This window comes from Myotis myotis, unplaced genomic scaffold (genome assembly GCF_014108235.1).
Source record: "Myotis myotis isolate mMyoMyo1 unplaced genomic scaffold, mMyoMyo1.p scaffold_m19_p_2, whole genome shotgun sequence".
NCBI classification, from domain to species: Eukaryota; Metazoa; Chordata; class Mammalia; order Chiroptera; family Vespertilionidae; genus Myotis; species Myotis myotis.
The window spans coordinates 56285839-56307760 of NW_023416324.1; the positions used below are offsets into that span (position 1 = coordinate 56285839).

The 21922-nt window shown below is 44.8% G+C and overlaps 1 protein-coding gene and 1 non-coding gene across 2 annotated transcripts in view; one reads left to right on the plus strand and one right to left on the minus strand.

Moving 5' to 3' along the window:
* Nucleotides 1-6308: 6308 nt before the first annotated feature.
* On the minus strand, nucleotides 6309-6436 carry LOC118677979. The gene has a single exon (XR_004974676.1). It is a non-coding gene; the product is annotated as a small nucleolar RNA SNORA25 (small nucleolar RNA).
* Nucleotides 6437-10137: 3701 nt separating this feature from the next.
* GIPC2 (GIPC PDZ domain containing family member 2) overlaps nucleotides 10138-21922 on the plus strand; it is a 69021-nt gene continuing 57236 nt past the window's right edge. The window contains 2 exon segments of the mRNA XM_036352738.1: nucleotides 10138-10314; nucleotides 10316-10645. Of these exon segments, the coding sequence (XP_036208631.1) occupies nucleotides 10138-10314; nucleotides 10316-10645 (507 nt within the window).

Genomic DNA, 21922 nt, shown 5'->3' on the forward strand with positions numbered 1-21922 from the left:
TCATATAAATTATCCTATATAATAAAATGCTAATATGCAAATAGACCAAATAGCGGAACAATTGAAACAACCGAACAACCGAACAACTGGTGGCTATGATGTGCGCTGATCATCAGGGGGCGTGTGTGGAACGTGGTGGGCACTGGCTGCAGCCAGCTGGTGGAGCAGGTGAGTGGGGGCACCAGACCAAGGCAGGGCACCGGTTGCTGTCATCGGGGCGAGCCTCTGGTGGTTACTGAAAATTGTTTGCTTTCGCACGCTGCGGTCCCACCCAGCACTTGCACCTGCTTCTGGCGCTGGCCCTGCGTGCACCCACTGCTGCCACCGGAGCTGCCGCTCCCACCCACTGCCAGCACCATCCCCGCTCGCACCTGCAGCCCACGCCAAAGCCTCGGTGTGCACCCGCTGCCAGTGTCCAGCAATGGTCCCGATCGCTCGGTGCCATCATTGGGTGTGAGCAGCGGCTGCCAGCCCTGATCGCCCCTGAGGGCTTCTCCACCTCCCCCTGATCCTGAGGGGTGATCTGGGCAGCAGCCACCACCTGCTGACGGCGCTGGCCCCACTCTCACCCACTGCTGGCACTGGCCCCAATCACTCCACGCTGTCAGTGGGTGCGAGCAGGGTCGGCACTGTCAGTGTATGGGAGTGGTGGTAGAGGGAGCGGGGCTGCTGGCAGACAGGGGACCGGGGGCCATGGTGGGAGGGGCCAGGCGGGGGCGCGGAGGATGGGCTGAGACCCACCCCTGTGCCTACTGCAGCCTCTCGGCCCACAGTTCCTTTCAAGGTGCACGAATTCATGCATTGGGCCCCTTGTATTATATAATACCAAAATGACTTGAATCAGGACTCTTCTTTTAAAAAAATATGTTTCTATTGATTTTTAGAGAGAGAGGAAAAGAGAGGGATAGAGATATAGAAACATTGACGAGAGAGAAACATCCTTGATTGGCTGCTGCCTGCATGCCCCCCACCGGGATGGAGCCCACAACCTGGGCATGTGCCCTGGAGAGGAATCGAACCAGTGACCTCCTGGTTCCTGGGTTGGTGCTCAACTGCTGAGCTGCACCAGGACTCTTTTTTTTCTTAAATATATTTTTATTGATTTTAGAGAGAAAGGGAGATGGAAAGAGAGACAGAAACATCAGTGATGAGAGGGAATCATTGATTGGCTTCCTCCAGCTGCCCCTACTGGGGATCGAGCCCACAACCCCGGCAATCCAGGCATGTGCCCTTGACTGGAATCGAACCTGGGACCCTGTAGCCCACAGGTCAATGCTCTATCCACTGAGCCAAACAAGCTACGGCTCTTCTTCTTTTTTTTTTTTTAAAAATATTTTTATTGATTTCAGAGAAGAAGGGAAAGGTAGAGAGAGATAGAAACACCAATGATGAGAGAGAATAATTGATTGGCTGCCTCCTGCACATCCCCTACTGGGGATTAAGCCCACAAACCAGGTAACCTGGGCATGTGTCCTTGACCAGAATCAAACCTGGTACCCTTCCACTGAGCAAAACCAGCTAGGGCCACACCAGGGCTCTTGATCCCAAACTCAGGCACTTAATCAATATCTTGAATAACAACTCCCCTGATTTACAACAGTTGTGGAAAGTATAGGAAATGATACCATCTCTGTTTAACATTCCCTTTTGGCTGATTTTTCCCATATCCTATATAATCCTATGTAATAAAAGGCTAATATGCAAATTGTCCCCTCTACCTGGAGTTCAACCAGGGGGTGGGGCCTGTGGCCAACAACCTGAGACCCTTCCCCCTGGCCAGCCCCACCCCTGATCGTCCCCCTCCCACCCCGATCTTGGGCAGAGCCAGCTCCCCAACCGCCCATGGCTCCTCCTCCTGGCAGGCCCTGCAAGATCGGCCTGGATTGGGGTGGGTCGGCTGGACCCCACCCGTGCATGAATTTGTGCAATGGGCTTCTAGTATGTACATATTCACCATTCCTATTTGTTTCCTTGACCTTTGAAAGGAAAGTGTAAAGCAGGATGCCCACTTAAAAATTCCATCTGGATCTTCAGGTTATATCTATGCCATGTAAATCAACATTCTCTGCATTCTGTTTGGCAGTTAAAAACTTCAGCCCTTTCTCGCTAAAATTACAGCAACACCTGAATTATTTTATCTTAAATTACTGAGATTACATTGTAATGGTAAGTTTTCATATTAAAATATTAACTTTAAAAACTTTCTGGGTAAATTCAGTGTTATAATTTTAATTACCAAATGTGGCAAAATATTTTTGGATAACATTTACTAATATAATTTATCCAATAACACTAAGGAACAAAATAAAAAAAATATTTGGCATGTTTGAGAGCCTATCATTTGCATGTATTCAAGTTTAAAAGGGAACAGCTGAAGACAATAATCTCATAATCAGCTAATGAGTCTCATGTCCTAACAATCTTTTTTAAAAATATGTTTTTATTGACTTAGAGAGAGAGGAAAGGAGAGGGATAGAGAGATAGCAACATTGATCCACTGCCTCCTGCACGCCTCCTGCACGCCCCCCACGGGGGTCCGAGCCGCAACCAGGCATGTGCCCTGACTGGGAATCGAACAGGTGACCCCTTGGTTCTTGGGTTGCCACCCAACCACTGAGCCACACTGGCTGGACATGTCCTGACAATTTTTTACCTTCCCCCCCAGCAAATGGATGGATAGTACTGTGACCCCAGATTTCATATTTTTGAAAAGTAATGTCATTACTCTCCAGTGGTCGGCAAACTCATTAGTCAACAGAGCCAAATATCAACAGTACAACGACTGAAATTTCTTTTGAGAGCCAATTTTTTTAAACTTAAACTATATAGGTAGGTACATTGTTATTAACTTAATTAGGGTACTCCTAAGTCTTAGGAAGAGTCACACTCAAGGGGCCAAAGAGCTGCATGTGGCCCGCGAGCCGCAGTTTGCCAACCACAGCTCTAGGCTTTCTACTCTTATGTGAATATTTTTCCTTAGAGAATTTATATTTCTTTTTGTCTTTGCTATATCTTGACCTTAAAATCATTATGATTATCTTCAAAGGGTTATTTAGGTTATTGTTTTCACTGAAAATATTTGTTTTAATCTATGTACTATTTGGGTTCTGTATAGAGGAAATTATTTGCTATTACTATTTTCATATACAGAGCTTGAATGATTAAAATATGTGACTTCTGAATGTGGCTGCTTTCTAAATCCCATGCAGTCCTTTCATATTTATTTTATTGTAGAATAACTTATATTAAATTAGCTTACTCTTCACATCTGGTCTTGCTTCTTTACTGTTTCATTTACCATTACCTTGGTGATGCAGAATAATTTGAATTCTTTGCCAGATGGTTTCCTCCAAGTATCCATGGAGAATAATGCATATAAAATACTGAGCATCGAGCCAGACACCCAGTAGGTGCTCAATGAACAACTACTTATTATTACTGATTATTAACTTTATGCTTCCAACTATATCACTTCATCTTCATTTCTTCTTCCCATTTTCCAGTTCTCTATTTCCAATTATTCCTTAAAAAGTCTTTGAATTTCAGCGAATTAAGGGTTATTTCTTTGCCCACTTGTCATCTCCAAGTGTTTATTGTTGCCATGTAACTATAAAACAGGCTCTTTAGTTCCCAAGAAAACTGCACATGATTTAACAAATCCTGTGTTTATTTTCTCCCAAGTATTTGCTTACTGGATACATACATAACTGGGGTGGGGGAGGGTAAGGATGTCAGTGGGGGTGGGTGGCAGTGTTCGTTTCTTCAGAACTAACGTTACATGTTGTAATTAGAAGCTATATTTGCTGGAAAAAACAAGTTAGTAAATTTATGATTCATTTGATGATTACATGTTTGTTTTTTATCAACAAAGTAATGTTATTGCTTTTGGCAGACATATAAGGTTATACTAATTTAATCCTGGTATTTTTTTAGACTCATGCATATTTGATTTTATAGTTGATACTTTTAGGCTGTTAGAAACATCAAATGCTACTGAGTGGAAATACTGTAGATCAATAACCTGGGTTGAACTGTAAACCTAGATGTAAAATGAAGACTTACTACTTTTGATTAATTGTAGTTAATTCATTTATCTTAGTAACAAAGGCCACTTTATTTTATGCAGTCATATTTACTGATATCTACTACTACATAGTACCATATGAAAATCTGAGAGGATACTAAAGAGGAGTATAAAACATGGTTTCTACTGTAGGAGTCACCCCCAAGACTGTAGCCTATCCCATTCTTTTCCTGTTCTGCAACCCTCCCTCCCCACCCTGGCAAAGAGCTGCTCCTTGGCCACTCCCAGGCATAGGTTTGTGCATACCAGTGGTGCTGGCTGCCTGGATCCTGGGAAAGCCTATGCAAGCAGACTTGGGGCTATTTGGGTAGGGAAATCCAGGATCCTAGGTACCCAGAGCAAGGTCTAGAACAGTGATGGCGAACCTTTTGAGCTCGGCGTGTCAGCATTTTGAAAAACCCTAACTTAACTCTGGTGCCATGTCACATGTAGAATATTTTTTGATATTTGCAACCATAGTAAAACAAAGGCTTATATTTTTGATATTTATTTTATATATTTAAATGCCATTTAACAAAGAAAAATCAACCAAAAAATGAGTTCGCGTGTCACCTCTGACATGTGTGTCATAGGTTGACCATCACTGGTCTAGAAGGAAGGGCATGAGTTCTGGGTGACCATGCCTCTTGACCCTGTGGACTTTGTACCTTGTAAGGTTTGGTGCACCTTGTAGGGCCAGAGCAGGTGTGCCTGTTGCTCATATCTAATGGTAATTTGGGGTCAGGTTATGTTATGAGTATACCTTGACCACCATCTTGCCCGATCCCTTTATTAAACCATCGCCAGATATTCTTGAGTGTATCATCAGTTTCCTTCTGTAGCTATAGCTGATACAGCTGGCTCCTTCAATGAGATTTACAGTAAAGGTAAACTTGACATAGGCCTTGAGGGAAACTTTCACTTTCTAGACAAAGAATAAGAGAATTTAGAAATTAAAGGAAATTGAAAGGCTATGGATTTTAATGTTCCTATCTATGCCAATGCTGGGCTGACCAGAAGATGCTGAGCAACGGATGAATGATTACTCTGACATAGGATTGCTGTGAAAGAGAGGGCTAAGGGACTGCCTGGCTAAAGGAACCAGACAGCTTCAATCACCTGCCTCATTAGGCTTTTATTGTAACAGCAGTTTGAGATAAAGTTTAGCTTTTAGATACAATCAGTAGGGTAAGTAATCTTGGGGGGACATATGTGTCTGCAGTGTCATTTAAGCAAGGACACCTAAAGATTAAGCATAAGGATTCCAGTAAACACCCGAGGGTTCGCACATGCACAGACTTGTTTGGAAAGGTCAAGGAACAATTAGGGGCACCACCTCCTGCACTCCCCTAAGTCAGAATTCCGATAAACAGGGTGGGCCACCTTCAGCACACTTCCCTTTTCAGAATGTCCTCCTCACAAACTTTCAAAGTCTCCTGTGCTCCTCTACATGCCAATCTTTTGCCCTATTTATTTGATACTAGAGGCCCATTGCACGAAGAGATTCATGCAATAGGCCTTCCCTTCCCCTGGCTGCTGGCACCGGTTTTCCTCTGGCACCCGGGACCCAGGCCTTCGCTCCGGACAGAGCCTTCAGTCTTCGAGGCTCCAGACGGAGCCTTCAGTCTTCACTTTGCTGCTTCGCCCCTACGTATGCAAATTAACCACCATCTTTGTTGGGTTAATTTGTATACTCTCCTGATTGGCTGGTGAGCGTAGCAGAGGGATGGGTAATTTATATGTTTGTCTATTATTAGGTAAGATTTTATTTGACACAGCTTAAAGATAGTCTTCTTTTTGAAGTTTTTCTTAATTTCATACACTCTAGTGTTCCCTCATATTGTGTAGGCATTGGTAATGTACCTGCCATATACCATATGGTGACTCACTTCTCTTCTTACTTTTCTTTAATCAAACCTCAGTGAACTTTTAATCCATACACTACATTGTGAAGTTAGTTGGCTCTCACTTGATGGGAATGCATCATTTACTTATTAGGTTTTCTCTACTCTTTTTTTCATTATCCCAAGATAATTAAGGTAATACTATTTGGTGCTACAGCAATCATAAACATAAAGGCAAATTCAGGCCCTGAGGTCCTGTGGCACTATTCCATTTTCAGTGAGTATGAACCAACATATGAACCAGGATACGTTTATTTTTTTTTCTTTTTTTTTGGCAGTGGTTAAACTTGGAAAATTTATTTACTTTCCCACCTCACTAATCACTGATATTAGTAGCTAAATCATATATCTCTTCAGGACAAAATAGACACTATTGAGTGTCTATTACATCCTATGGAGAACTTCAATTTTAGGTCACAGTGTTAAGAGCTCCTGGTTTTAGTCCCATAAGCTCTCTTTGAAATTACCCATAGGATATGTTTATATTATAAATCACAGAAACAAAACACAAAAATTTTAAAGTTACTCTAAAGAAAGTAGGCTCTCCTCTCTTCTTCCAGTACAACCGCTAACCTTATTTTTAGAAACATGAACTTTTAGGACTGAATTGATGTGAGAGGTGAGGGAAAAGGAAAATACTTGGTATGATGACTCAAAGATGCTGGTCTGGGCCACTGGGTATGTGACCCTATTTACTAAAATCAGGAATTAAAAAAAAAGGTGCTTTCAGGAGAAAGGATGATTTGTATAATCTCAGTTTCTCATTTTGAGTTTCCTGCGGTACATTCCCTTTCTGGTAGACTGGACTGTGGATATAAATTTGGAGTTCAACAACAAAAAAGGTCAAGCCCTGACCGGGTGGCTCAGTTGGTTGTATCGTTGTCCTGTGCACCAATGTTGTGGGTTCCATTCCTGGTCTGGGCACATACCTAGGTTGTGGGTTCCATCCCCAGTTAGGGTGCATATGGGAGGCAACCAATTGATGTTTCTCTCTCTCTTCTATCCTCTCTCTTTAAAATAAATAAAAACACAAAAGTAAAATCAAACACATATTTTTTTTTTTTTTTTTTTTATTGCTTAAAGTATTACAAAGGGTATTACATATGTGTCCATTTTATCCCCCCGCCCTAGACAGTCCCCTAGCCTCCCCTATCCCCCAATGTCTTATGTCCACTGGTTATGCTTCTATGCATGCATACAAGTCCTTTAGTTGATCTCTTACCTCCCTACCTCCTGCCCCGCAACCCTCCCCGGCCTTCCTGCTGCAGTTTGACAATCTGTTTGAGGCAGCTCTGCCTCTGTATCTATTATTCAAACACATATTCTTGAAGGATTCAAAAACAAACAAACAAAGAAGCCTGGCCAGTGTGGCTCAGTGATTGAGCATCAGCCTATGAACCAGGAGGTTACAGTTTGATTCCTGGTCAGGTCACATGTCTGGGTTGGTGGCTTGATCCCAGTAGGGGGTGTGCAGGAGGCAGCTGATCAAAGATTCTCTCATCATTGATGTTTCTCTCTCTCCCTCTCCCTTACTCTCTGAAATCAACATAAATATAAAAAAACCCAACCAAGACAATAGATGTGGTCATTCAGGGAGAACAGTATGCAAAGAACAAAAAAATGGCCAAAGAAAAATAGCCTTGGAAAACACAGTTTCTGCAGAGTAGCAGTTAAAGAGAAGAGGTAAGGAAGTCAAAACAGAGGCCTGACTTAAGAGTGAAATGGTTATTGCAGTCAGAAACTTTCAAAGGTCAAGTAAGATAAAGGTGGAAAAGAGTGAATCATAGCTGATGGATTAGGAAGTGCTGACCAGAGTCAGAGCAATTTCAGTGGAGTGTGGGGGCAAAGTCTGATCACAGGGAGCTTAAGAGTAAAGGGAGAAGTGAGGAAATGCAGCTAATAATTCAAGACAGTTTTGCTTTGTTGTGAAAATGTAGCCAGAGGCAGCTGCAGAGATGGAGGATGACTTGAAAACAGTGTAAGAGATTTGGCTTTTGGCTATCAATGATGGCATCAGGTGGGGAAGGACTAGAGTCCTTAAAAATAGAGGTTCTTTAGGAGTGAAGACAGATCAAGGGTCAAATAAAAAGAGGTTTCTCGTCCTAACCGGTTTGGCTCAGCCTAGCTGATTTGGCTCCGTGGGTAGAGCGTCAGCCTGGGGACCGAAGGGTCCCGGGTTCCAGTCAAGGGCACATGCCTGGGATGCGGACTCCATCCCCAGTGGGGGGCGTGCAGGAGGCAGCCAATCAATGAATCTCTCTCATCATGGATGTTTCTACCTCTCTCTCTCTCTCCCTCTCCCTTTCCATCTGAAATCAATTATATATATACTAGAGGCCTGGTGCACAAAAATTTGTGCACTCGGGGGGAGGGGGGGCTCCTCAGCCCGGCCTGTGCCCTCTCGCAGTCTGGGACCCCTCAGGAGATAACGACCTGCTGGCTTAGGCCTGCTCCTGGGTGTCAGAGGGCAGGCCCAATCCCTAGGTGCAGCCCCTGGTTGGGCTCAGAGCAGGGCCGATTGGGGAGTTGGGGCGCCGCCCCGTCATGCACAGAGCAGGGCAGATTGGGAGGTTGCGATGCCACCCTCAGTCACTCTCAGGGTAGGGCCAATTGGGGGGTTGGGGCACCGTCCCCTGTCACACTCAAGACAGGGTCGATGGGGAGGTTGTGGCGCCACCTCCTGTCACACACAGAGCAGGGCGAATCAGGGGGTTGGGGCGCTGCCCCCATCACACACAGAGCAGGGCCCATCAGGGGGTTGGGGCACCGCCACTCTCACACTCAGGGCAGGGCCGATGGGGAGGTTATGGCTCTACCCCATCACACACAGAGCAGGGCCCGTGGGGGGCAGGGGGGAGGTTGGGAGCTCCCTATCAGGCACAGAGCAGGGCTGCTCAGGGGGTTGGGGCCCCGCCCCCTGTCACACACAGAGCTGCAGGGCAATCAGGGGGTTTGTGTGCTGCCCCCTGTCAGGCTGATCCCGGTGCCGGGAGGCATATTACCCTTTTACTATATAGGGTAGAGGCCTGGGGCACGGGTAGGGCCGGCTGGTTTGCCCTGAAGGGTGTCCTGGATCAGGGTGGGGGTCCCCACTGGGGTACCTGGCCAGCCTGGGTGAGGGGATGATGGCTGTTTGCAGCTGGTCACACACCCTTCAGGGTGGGGGGTCCCCACTGGGGTGCCTGGCCAGTCTGGGTGAGGGGCTGAGGGCTGTTTTCAGGCTGTGGGTGACTGAAGCTCCCAACTTCTCCTTTTTTTCTTTTTCTTTTTTTATTCTGGGCCAGCTTTACCTTGAGGCTTGGCTCCAGCTTAGGCCTCTGTGGCTGAAAGTAGGTTTCTGGCCTTTGCTTACAATGTTGCGAATCTGCTGGCTGAAGTCCCCCGGTATTTGTTACAATGTTTCTTAAACTGCCCACTCAGAGGCCTGCAGCCGCAGGCGGTGAATGTTGGTTTCCTCCAAGATCCTCCATCACTGAGGCAAGCAAGCCTCATGTTAGTTTCAAGCTGCCTGGCTGCTGGCGGCCATCTTGGCTGACAGTTAATTTGCATATCTCGCTGATTAGCCAATGAAAAGGGTAGCGGTGGTACACCAATTACCATGTTTCTCTTTTATTAGTGTAGATTTCTCTGAGTTTGGAGAAGGGCAGTGGGAGGAGTTACAGACAAGGGGTGGGGAATTAAGGGAGTTTACACAATACTTTGAGTAGGACCCTCAGGCAGGTCCACTGCATAGACCTAGAAGGGCGCAGGTAGGTGGAGCTGTGACTTGGGGAGAGTGCTGAACATTGGACAGAGAAAGCTGCCCGAAGGAAAAAGTAAAAAAAGGTTACCAAGAGGCATGGAGGGTATTTGAATATGAATTTAATGTGGCACCGATCTCAAAACTTTCCCTTCCAATTCTGCCCTGCACGGTGAAGTAAGGCGCAGAGAAGGCAGATGAAGGTGGACTTGAACTTTAAAATTCACATCCCCAATGGCTCAGACGTTCAGACACCAAGGTGCGTGTCCCAATCGTGTGAGTGCCTACCACACATTTATGAAAGGTACCGCAAGGGCCAGCATGTTTGTATTCTAAGACGTGTTGTTCTGTAGCTTCAGCATCCCAAGGCTTTCAAGGAAATCCAGCCAATTTTAAAAAGGGGGTTGGGGTTGTTGGGGAGAAACCTGGAGATGAGATGCGAGAATGGGTAGAACTTTTCCTCTCTCCAGATTCATCCGGAGGGATGACACATGGCTGCTCAGGGTCCAGATGCCGCTCCTCGGGGTGGAGAAAGGGGCCCTGCCCCGCAGCAACCAGGCGGAAGCACCTGTGCCATTGGTCCAGCGGCCGCTCCCACCTGCGCGGAGCCCTAGGGACCGCGAGCGCAAAGTCCGCGGCGCCGGGCCGAGGAGAAGGCGGCCGGCAGCGCAGGTGGGCCCCGGCCCGCGGTCAGGCACGATGCCCCTGGGGCTGCGGGTCAAGAAGAAAGACAAGTCCAAGGAGACCTGCGCGCTGGTGGAGGGCGAGCCGGAGGGCGCGGACGGCAGCCACCTCCCGGCGCCCCCGCGCTCCCCGGCCAGGCTGGTTTTCTACACGCAGCTGGCGCACGGCAGCGCCACGGGCCGAGTGGAGAATTTCTCCAACATCCGGGAGCTCTACGCCAAGATCGCCGGCGTGTTTGAGATCTCGCCGTCCGAGGTAAGGCCAGGTGTCCCGGCGCAGCCGCTCGCCCTCGCCCCGCCTCTGCCCCTGCGGCGCTGGCGGAAACTGGCCGGGTGCTGGGGCTCCGCGTCGGAGGCGGCGGGGAGCGCGCTGGGAGCGTCCAGGGGGAAGGGAGAGAGTCTGAGCGGGAACGGTCAGTCCCAGGGCCCGAGAACGGGGCAGTCCCCATGCTCGGAGACCCGGCTTTTGGGAAACCAGCGACCTTTCTTTCTTACGCAAACGGGGGCCCGAGCGCCTTCCCAGAGTTGAGTTCTAGCTGCGCCGATGAGCGCCTCCACTTTATCTGGACTTGACTCTCCTGCTTCCTCTTCAGGGGTGAGGGGGCCTCGCTGAGCATCTCTCAGGAGAGGGGACAACGATGTGCCTTTCAAAGGATACCAAGCCGAGGCCCACTTGGACCCAATTGGCCCCTCATGTCACTAATACCAGAAACCCTTTGGTGGTATTTCCAGTAAGCTTATTATTTCCAATAAGGGTGGGCAACAGAGTTATACTTCACTACGTGTGAGCAGTTAACATTTTCAGAGGAAATCAGCTCTAAACTTTACACCGTATCCTCGAAAATGGACCGAAGTTTGCCTTCATTAGATGGACTGCATGGTGCCAGGAACTGGGGTTCGGTATCAGCGTGATTTCGAAAGCACTAGTTTATGTGGACGGTGATGCGGCCGCGTCATTGACGCTTGCCCAAGCGAGCTGCACAGGTAGGCGTGAGACGTTAGCCCCGGAAAGTGTGTGTCCACCTTTCAAGGAAAAGCTCAAGATCTCCTTGCCCTGTACTCCCGAGAGCAGGGGGCTGACTTGGAGTGGCACGGAGCGAGCGGCATTTGGAGATCTGATCTTTAATGTTGTTTATCAGGTCTGTTCCGGCGAAATTGAGGTCAGGGCAAAATTCCAGGAGGAGATGAAAGAGAGCTGGAAGTGTAACCTTTTGTTCTGTCAGGGTTCCCAGGCACTGGGGTAAACCACAGACCTCTGTGAATTACGTATGTTCGTGTAGAGGAGGAAGTACTAGGAGGTTTTCTTTGTAGAAGGACGTTTTGGCTCAAAAAGCATTTTCACAGGAATAATGTCCTTTGATCCTGTCTAGAAGAGGCTGGTGTCTGGTAGTTCCTTGGGTCCCTAAGGACAGGATTGGGAGGCTGATAAGCCTGGCTGTGGAGCCAGGCTCTAGCACTCATTGGCTGTGGGGCCTTGCACAGATGTAGTCCCTTAGTTTCAGCCACCTATGCAATGGAGATTAGAACATCTACTACGAGGGGGGATTGTAAAGACTGAAGTTTACATATAAACTGTAGGGGTTCAGAACCAGTCACCCCAAGATGTGCCTCTGTGGTATATGAGGATTGTTTGAGCTAAAGACAGCCAAAACCCTGCTGGCTCAAGAGAAGCTTTTGCCTTCCCTTAACTACCTAGAAGAACTTGAATAGGGGCCTTGTTTATAATATTACTAGTGGCCTGGTGCATGAAAATTCATGTACTGGAGGGGGGCCCTCAGCCCAGCCTGCCCCCTCTCACAGTCCAGGAGCCCTCAGGGGTTCTACTCAGGGCTTAGGCCCACCCCACAGGGAGCGACAGGCAATCAGGGGAAGGCACCGTCCCCATCATCCCCTTGCTGCTGCTGCCTCTGGCCTCCCTCTGTGGGAGGCTACTGGAAGATAAGGGGAAGGCGATGCCCCCATCATGCTTCTGCTTCTGCCACTGCCGGCCGCTGCGACTGCCTGAGCCTTGGGTCTCTGGGCAGCGGCAGCTGCATCAATAGCTTGCCTGAGCCTCAGGCGGCTGCTGCAGCTTTGTCTGGAAGGATGTCCAGATGGTCGTCTCGAAGATGTCTGGTCTAATTAGCATACTATCCTTTTATTAGTATAGATCAGAGGTAACCATTGGGCGAACTTCTAATTACTGAATATCTGCTTCTATCCTTCTGCAATGAGCTTCCTTCCCTCTGAAGCCCTAAGGTGATTCTTAGCTCAGAATGTCATATACACTTCATTTTCCCTTTCTGTCTTTGAACCGCTCATGTATATGGGGTTACCATATGTACCTATGCATTAAACTTGGTTATTTTCTCTTGTGAATCTGCCTCCTGTCTATTTGATTGTTAGTCCAGCTGCAAGAACAATGAAGGTAGAGGAAAGTTTCTTTCTCCCCCACAAAACCTATCAGATCGCATGGTATATGGTCAGTGCTTCACAAATTGTAACTAATCATATTAATACCTAACAGTTAAATGAGGGGGCTGAAGTACAAAGTGATTGGGCTTTGGCCAAGGACATGTAGCTAGTGCCCCCCCACCCCCCCCAAAAAAGCTGGGCTGCTACTTAAATTTGGAACTTAAGTGAACTTGTTAGCATACTTTAACTGTCTCTCCTGTACCCAGGGACTCCAGATTTACTTACTTTTCATTAAGTCTTCCTCATCATAAGATGGCATTATTTTATTCAATCCACTTAATCCCTGAGAAGTATTATTCATATCCTTGCTTTACAAAGAGGAAATGAGGCTTTGGGGCTCAAAAAATTTTCAGAATTGCACATGGTAAGTGGCAGAGTCTGAATTTAAACCCAGGATTTTTTCTGACTCCAAATTCCATGACATAATATTGCTATATTGCTTCCCAAGTTTTCCATGGTGTCCCAGCCATAGCTTGACAGCCATGTTCAATATTTTCAGTTTTCAATGCATGGACTTGCAAGATAAAATTCCAAGATAATATAAACAAGGTGATGTGCTGTATCAAAGTTCATAAATTTTTATAGCCTCAAATATATTAGCATGTTTATGCATATACCAAACATTAATCCATGTTTTCCATTTGGATTAAAACGAGTTAAGTATATCCAGATAAAGTATTGGCTATTATAATATAGTAGATCATAAGTATCACAATAAGTTTGAAATAGAAGTCATTTATTAAAATAAAACAAACACCAATGAGATCCCATTTCCCATCCTATTCCCTCTGCAAGAGAAATATGATGTAAACTTTTGAGATGTCAGTGGGGACAAAACAAAAATTTTCCCCCCTTACTACATGGTTAACTCAGAAGTCCTACCTTTTCTCTAGAGAGGTGGCTATCTATAATAATAAAAGTGTAATATGCTAATTAGACCAGACAGCCAAATGACTTTCTGGACTACCTTCCGGACAAAGCTGGCCTGTGAGGGCCGAGCCACTTGCATGAATTTCGTGCATTGGGCCTCTAGTGAAGATATAAAAAAGCACTGTATGAGGAGCTCTTTACTGCGGAAAACAGGGAAGGAGTGGCCTGACCTGATGTCTGGTGCAGCTGATTCAGGCAAATTTACTGGGAGTCCATGATGGCTGGTATGTGAGTCTACAGTGTGATCGTTCCGTCCTCACCGTAGCAGAGAGGCAAGGATTCTTTTCATTTTGCAGTTGGGCTAAGTGAGCCTTTGAGCATCTTGTCCAGAGTCAGGGACAGAGCCAAGATTCAAATCCAGGTTTTCTGGTTCCAAGTCCATTACATAGCAACTGTGAGATTCTTGGTCACTGTACTCAAATTCCAAAAACAAACCAGCAAAGCTTCTTTTTAAAAAAAATTGTCTCTTCAATTAAAGCCTCAAACTATTGCCTCAAGAAGATGCTGTTGTGAAACTGACAAATGTGGTTTATCACCTATTTGTGGTCCCTGAAGGAAGAAGCTAACAAAACCTATGACTCACTTGCAGGGTACAGTCTGTGATCATTACCTTGAAACAGACGGGCAGTTATGCAAAAATCCCTTACAGCTGACATTGGTTTTTTTTTTATTTTCTAATTAAAGGACTAAATGAGAAAGTAAATTAATCTTGTCTAAAAGAATAGTTAACTCATAACATTAATGCAGGGCAGTTTTACAAAAAGTTTACTATCATTTAAAAATATTCATGTTATATAAATGAGTTGATCATTAAATTCTTGAGCCATAGTCATAAAAGTTATTGAAGAGGCATTTTGAATAATCGACCACTGTAGTTATTTAGCAAGTAGTTTGTGCCATGGCATGTTTTCTTAATTTTCTATTATGGGAAAAGATTGTAGGAAAAAGGTATTGAATTTGAAAGAGCTTTTTAAGAAATCAGTTTTGTAGTTAGATACTTCACATGTCTAGAAATGGAAAACAAGTTTTTTTTATATGTTTCAGAAATTATTTCCTTTAACTTGGTCATATTAAATAGTTCATTGAATAAGTGGATCAAGCAAAGATAGCCCTGTCTCAATACATAAAGGCAGTCAAATAAAGCAGTGTACTTGAGAAGCAGAAAAGGCAAGACTTGTGATTGTCATTTCAAGTTCCATATTTAACAGAAAGTCATGCTGTTTGTCTCTGAAAAATGAAACAGACCTTCTCTTGCCACCTGCTCCCATCCCTGATGCTATTACCCCATTTCTCTCTTAGAGGAAAATTTAAAATTTGCTATCACCAATGAGATACATTCTGTATCTTCTCTCTCTTCTTGAAACACCCCATCTTACATGGAACACAAATCCCAAATCCAATGATGGGCTACAGGCCCTGTTCCCTCTCTAACATTATTGTTCCTTCTGCTTCAGCTAGTTTCCTGACTATTCCTTGAACTCCGGAGCCTAAGGGCTTTTGCACTGACTGTAGCCTCACCTGAACCTCTTCCTGCAATTGCTCTTCCTTTAAGTCTGCTCGAGTATCACCTTCTCAGTGCAGCTGGCACTGATCGTCCCATTAAAAACTACAACACCCCTATTCCCTTCCTCACTCAATGTTCCTCCATGGACACTAACATCCCATGTATATTTAACTGATCTGTTTTGTTTATTGTCTTTCCTCATCCCATGTACTAAAATATAAGCTCCATACAGGCAAGGATTTTGTCTATTTTGTTTACTGATGTAGCCCCAAGGGCCTGGAAGTGTACCTGAAACATAGTTGGAGCTCAGGAAATATTTGTTGAATAAAAGCAGCCTCACAAATATAGTACTTAAAATCTGGTAGCTTTAATACAAAGCTCTAATTCTGGTATCTTAAGTAGGTGTTAATATTTTAATATTGTAGCGTGAGGAAAGAGACCAGTCTGGGAGGGGGTTTGGAGTGAGGAACAGCACATGTATCCTGAAGGGGAGGAGGAGTAAGAGGGTGAAGGATGGAGACTGGGAAGCTAAGTAAGAGGTATTTGTGTGGAATGCATCTCTACAAATTCCAGAAATTATGAATTTGGAGGCTCCGTTTGCAAGCAAAATTGCTTCCTGATGAATTACAGTGTATGGGGAGCTGCCTTGTGAAGCTTCCCAGAAACTGCTTCCTTTTCTCAACTTGCTGGCACTGAGCTCTCGTGAAAGTCAATCTTCTGTATTTATGTGGCGCTTCTGGAGAACATGAACTGCACTGCGGACTTTATCATTTCCCAGCAAGGCAGATAATTGGCAAGGGAAACCGTGGCTTTCTGCTTCATAAATAGGAATTCTGGGAAGAACAGAGTGAAATGGGGGTCACTGGCTTGCATATTGGCCTCCAAGGAAAAACAAATAACAAAAACACACCAGAAATGAAGGAATTGGGAATTCAGTGTGAATATTACTATTGAGGTCTGAGAGCTATGAAGCCCAACACACTGAGTAGAAAGAGTGTGAGAGGGAGAAAAGCAGCCCCTGATATGTGGGAGCTGGCCTGACACGCTCAGGTAGGCCTTGCATGTCTCCTGTTTGACATAAATGGTTTCACAGAACACTGACCTCTGATAAGCTCACCCTGACTGTGATGGATGAAGACAAAAATAAGAATATTCTGTAATCATGTTTGAACAGAGACACCAACATGAGCGTTGCCCAAACTGCAAAATGACCAGGTGACTGGCATATCTTGGCAGTACCTTACCCAGAGCAAACCCACATGTCCTTGGACCTGCCCCCAAATCGCCTAGCTGCCCTAGCACAAGCCCAAGTCCTTTCCAACACCCTCTTACTGAGGTCCCTTCCTCCCGCCCCCCTCGCCCCGCCCAAGTTCCCCTGGTGTGCTGTCTCCCATGTTGTAAGTCGCAAGAAAACTAGGGGTGAGAATTCCTGATGGTCCTTGGCTGGGCAGCATTGACAGTTGTCATTGCTGGATTAGTCCAAGGTGCTTTCTAAAGAGGCATCTGAATATGGTTTCCTTGATCCCACCCCTCCTCTATTTTAATATTTTGATGCTCTGATCATATGTATCTCAAAAAAAAATCTTTCAGGGCTCTCAAGTACTTACAATACCACGAACTGGGCAGATCACACACAACAGAAAGTATTGCTCATGGTTCTGGAGGCTGGGGAGTCTAAGATCATGACACCAGCATGGTCACCTGGTGAGGGCCCACTTTCTGGTACATAAGCGATGCCTTCTTGTTATGTCCTCACATGGTGGGAGGGGCTGGTCTCTCTGGAACCGCTCTGATGAAGCACTAACACTTTTCATGAGGGCTGTGCCCTCATGACTTAAGAAATTGCCTAAGACCCTACCTACTAATACTATATATCCACCTTTGGGGGTTAGGATTTCAATATTTTGAAAAAAATGTTTTGGGCATATACAAACATTCAGACCATAGCACTTGCAAATAACCCCCACCAGCCAAACAATGTCTCCTATTTCTGCTGCCTCTTGAGTCCTACATCCTATGCCTACTGCTCCAACTTCGTCTAATAGTCCCTCTACTTCTTTCTGAGGCTGAGACTTTAGAAATAAAGCTTGTTCCTAGAGTCACTAGATGGTTTAGCTGCTCCATAAATGTCTGATAAATAAAAAAGTGTGGATACAGTAGCAGATAAAGCTGACGATGTAGATAGTAAGAATACAAATGTCCTTGAAGTTGTTCATATATTATTCTATGGGCAATGAAAATAACTCAGATGTTTTTCAGAAGAGGAGTGACTCATGTTGTATAGAGTAGACATTCACTATGTCTTCTTTATAAATGTTTGGTTTAAGTTGGATATCATGGCATTTTCTGGAATTGCATAGTATTGTCTGAGATGTTCTAAATATATTACAATCATTGTGTGTGCTTATTCTCCCTCATGAGCATCAGCCTCATTTTTTTGTATGAAAAATTCAAGCAACAAAACCCAAAAAAACAGAACAAACCCAAACATGACTCATTTTGAGAACTGGGATGGTAATCCAACCAGTTACCTTACAAAACCTCATTGCTAACAGGAAGATAAATGGATAAGCCTGTCCAGTGTGGTTCAGTGGTTGAGTGTTGACCCAAACCAGGAGGTCATGGTTTGATTCCTGGTCAGGGCACATGCCCAGGTTGTGGGCTCGATCCCCAATAGGAGCATGCAGGAGGCAGCCGATCAATGATTCTCTCTTATCATTGATGTTTCTGTCTTTCTCTTTCCCTTCTTCTCTGAAATCAATAAAAATTTCTTATTAAAAAAAGAAAGAAAGAATTGGATAAGACTGTTGGTTTTTGTGCTGGAAATCTCCTGAAGTTTCAGTGTGGAGGCAATTCTAGAATGACGTCCAAATTCCTGGGTGGGTGCCGGCCACTCCCAAAGCACCTGTTACCTCAGAAGCTGAGGGCTGGCCCCTTCTCTCACTGGCTCCCGGCACTCCAGTGGGCATGGAAGGCTCTTATAGGTTGCAAGAGATGGGGACACTTAGGTTACCTTGGCAATTGTATGTATGTGTTTGATTGTTTATATTACTAGGGAGATAAGGATAGATTTTGCACTGGGCAGTCAGGTGCCATGGACATCTAGAACATGATTCATGCTGTCCAGGTGAAAACAGTAGCTCTAGACCAGTGATGGCGAACCTATGACACGCGTGTCAGAGGTGACACGCGAACTCATTTTTTTGGTTGATTTTTCTTTGTTAAATGGCATTTAAATATATAAAATACAATATCAAAAATATCAATCCTTGTTTTACTATGGTTGCAAATATCAAAAAATTTCTATGCCGAAACCGGTTTGGCTCAGTGGATAGAGCGTCGGCCTGCGGACTGAAAGGTCCCAGGTTCGATTCTGGTCAAGGGCATGTACCTGGGTTGTGGGCATATCCCCAGTGGGAGATGTGCAGGAGGCAGCTGATCGATGTTTCTCTCTCATCGATGTTTCTAACTCTCTATCTCTCTCCCTTCCTCTCTGTAAAAAATCAATAAAATATATTAAAAAAAAAATTTCTATATGTGACACAGCACCAGAGTTAAGTTAGGATTTTTCAAAATGCTGACACGCCGAGCTCAAAAGGTTCGCCATCACTGCAGTCTAGACTCTGGAGAATCAAGAGCATGTCAAGGTGTCCTTCACCTTCTATCGCAGCCTCTTTTTCTCCCTGCTTCTTAACTCTGTTCTTGACTGATTCTCTCTTCTCATCCTTTTGACTTTGCACCGTTAAGGCTCTTATTGCATCATCTTTCTGTATCTCTTATTCCTTTGCCTCTCTACTTTTTTTGTGCCTCACTCTGTGTCAAATTGAAACACCCTAGGAGAGAGTCTCTGTGTTGGTGAGTGAGGGGACAGTGCAGGTGGGGCAGGACTCTTGGGCCTCTGAGTCAGGGCCTCATCTCTGGTCTAGTGTGCAAGGTCATGTGGTCCAAAGACAGGTGAACAGTGGTTAAAGGGGTCCTGTCGGAGAGGATCATGGACCATGAGCAAGATTTCTTGAATTAGAGGTTTGGCAGGTACCTGCCATGTCCTATCCAGAACATGAAACTTTTTTTTCAGTTCCCTATGACTTTTATGCATTGTTCTTCTCTTTACCTGGGAATTTTTCTTCTACTCTTTCCCTGTTAACTCTGTTGAAAGATAATCTGAGGCATATAAAAAACTTTGAGTTTATTTGAGCGAAAATTGATTAGAATTTGGGCAGCATCAAACCACAAGTGGTTAGGTGCCCTCCATAGACAGGATTTAGGGGCAAAGTTTTTATAGAGAAGATGTGGACTCAGAGCAAGGACATTATTTGATTGGCTAGAGCTTAAGCAGTCAAATTATTTGGGAAAGGCTCATTGGCTGTTTGCCTTTAGATTTTGACTTCTTAACCTTGGGGCACTTACAGGTTTAGGTTTTAGTTTGCTTCTGCAGGCTGCTGAAAGAAATTACTCTGTGAAGCAGAAGTCCACAATGGAGCTACAGGCAAAACGATGTTAAAACCCATTTTTATCTTAATTGAAAAAATAATCTATGCACATAGTAAAAATGAAAAGCAAGTGCGTCACCCATTACCATGGTTCCCCAGTTCTCTTTTCCAGAAACTTTTGCTGTGGCACTTTCTGGACCATCCCTCCAGAGAATACTGTATGAATTTGTAAGTAGGTATGCATGAGTAAAGGAACATGCATATCTCTGTGAGTATAACTCCCCCCACCCCTCACTTTTCTCTTAACCCAATTAGAGGTACACTGTACTTCTGTTCTGCACAGTTGATAGTAGCAGAAGCAAAGGTGTGAACCTAAGAAAGAGGAAACCTGGGAATGGCAGAGTCACTGGGGTCCTGGTGGCGTCCCAGAGAGTCCCCAGTGTATGTGTCTTTAATGGCAATGAGACAATTTTTAAGTCTGCTTGTCTTCTTGAAAAGGTTGTCTGTGCTTCCTTGCTTCTTGGATAAGCCTCCATCACCTGAGGTAAACAAAGGTGTTCCTTGAAATATACAGATTGATGTTACTGATTAACGAAACCCTTTGGGCTAGATCAGGGGTGGGCAACCTTTTTGTGAGTGCGTGCCAAAACCAGCAAAATCTCTGACTCAAAATTCTTCTGCGTGCCAACCCTAATTTTTTGAGAACATGTTACGCCTACTTGATACCTCTTAAGGTGTACGTATGTGAAGAACCTTGAAGAAATAATAAAATTCATTCGAGCGACAAAAACACAGTATATGATGATGAAAAATACATTTATTTTTTAATGTATACATGTACAGTGATAGTCCAACAGAAAACTTTATGACTCTGTTTGATATTATCAGTGGGACTTTTGCTGCTGCATCACTGATGACAGAGATTTTACATCAGGTTTATATTTCGTGACCTTCAGAGATATGCACGAGCTACTACTTTCATCTGTCAGGCTACTCCTACTACGAGACTTAATAAAATTCATCACTGAGAACAAAGATTCACAATTGTAAATGGAAGATTATAAGAGAGGGTTTCGCGTGCCAGCAAAAGTTACTGGTGTGCCATGTTTGGCACGCGTGCCAGGGGTTGCCCACCCCTGGGCTTGATACTTGCTGAGGTAGACAAAGGAAAGAGGAAGCCAACCAAGGCCTGTCACTGTTGCTCCGGATTGGAATCTAAAACCCCCTGGCCTTTCTCATTCATCTTAGAAACTAGCCCTGCTGCTTGGGTGTGGTGAGATTTCTGAGGCTTTGGTGATTGAAATGTGTGGTGAGAGGTTGAAGCTTGGGCATGACTAATACCAAGGAGGTCCTGTGGCTTCTATGGATCAGTGAAAGGCAGGAAGGGACCTTTAACCCTGTCCATGATAGAGGCTTTGTTGTTTTAGAAACTTATCTGACCCACGATAAGTGGTAACTGAGAGGCTCAAGAATCCGAGCATTTAGGAAGTATATTTGCTTTGTATAAACATCTCCCTGGAGATAATCAAATCACATGCCAAAGAACAGTTCCAGCTTTTTTTTTTTTTTTGAAATGGCTAAAATCCAGGACCTACATCTCAGTCTGTAAAAGCCACAGGTTCTTAAGTTACAGTGTTAACTGTAAGGGACACACTGTGACAAGGTTGAGGAAATGGTAATTCTGTTCCATTCTTGAAAGAATTTACATAAGTGTTTACTGCATTGATGCAGGAGTGGTTATGTGGTTGGTATGAACACTGTGTCGTTCATGACCCAGGGCCAGAACCCAGTTTAACCACCTGAACCTTCTCACTAGAAGCATCAAACCAACAGGAGGTCTGTCTGCTGGTTCCGGGTGTGGGTAGGTAGTAGGTGCCGGTTGTGATTCCTGTCCCCTCCTTTCTCCTCCTGTGTCTTTTATACTTTCCCCATCCTATCTTAATTTTCTGAAAGGTGATTGGGGGAGAGAAGCATATCTTGAGCATTAAGAAGAAATAAATTATCGTTGAATACCTACCATCATCACGTAACCTGTGTTATCTTGTCTGAAAGAGCAATTCTTACCAGAACCCCCATAACTGATTACAATCTATAGATGAGGCAGCTGGATCTCAGAGCAAAAGGAAATTACTCGTCACACAGTTCAAAGAGATGTCTTGATCTTAGGTTTATCTGACTCCAAAGCCTATCTTTTCTTTACGTAAGTGGTTCTTAA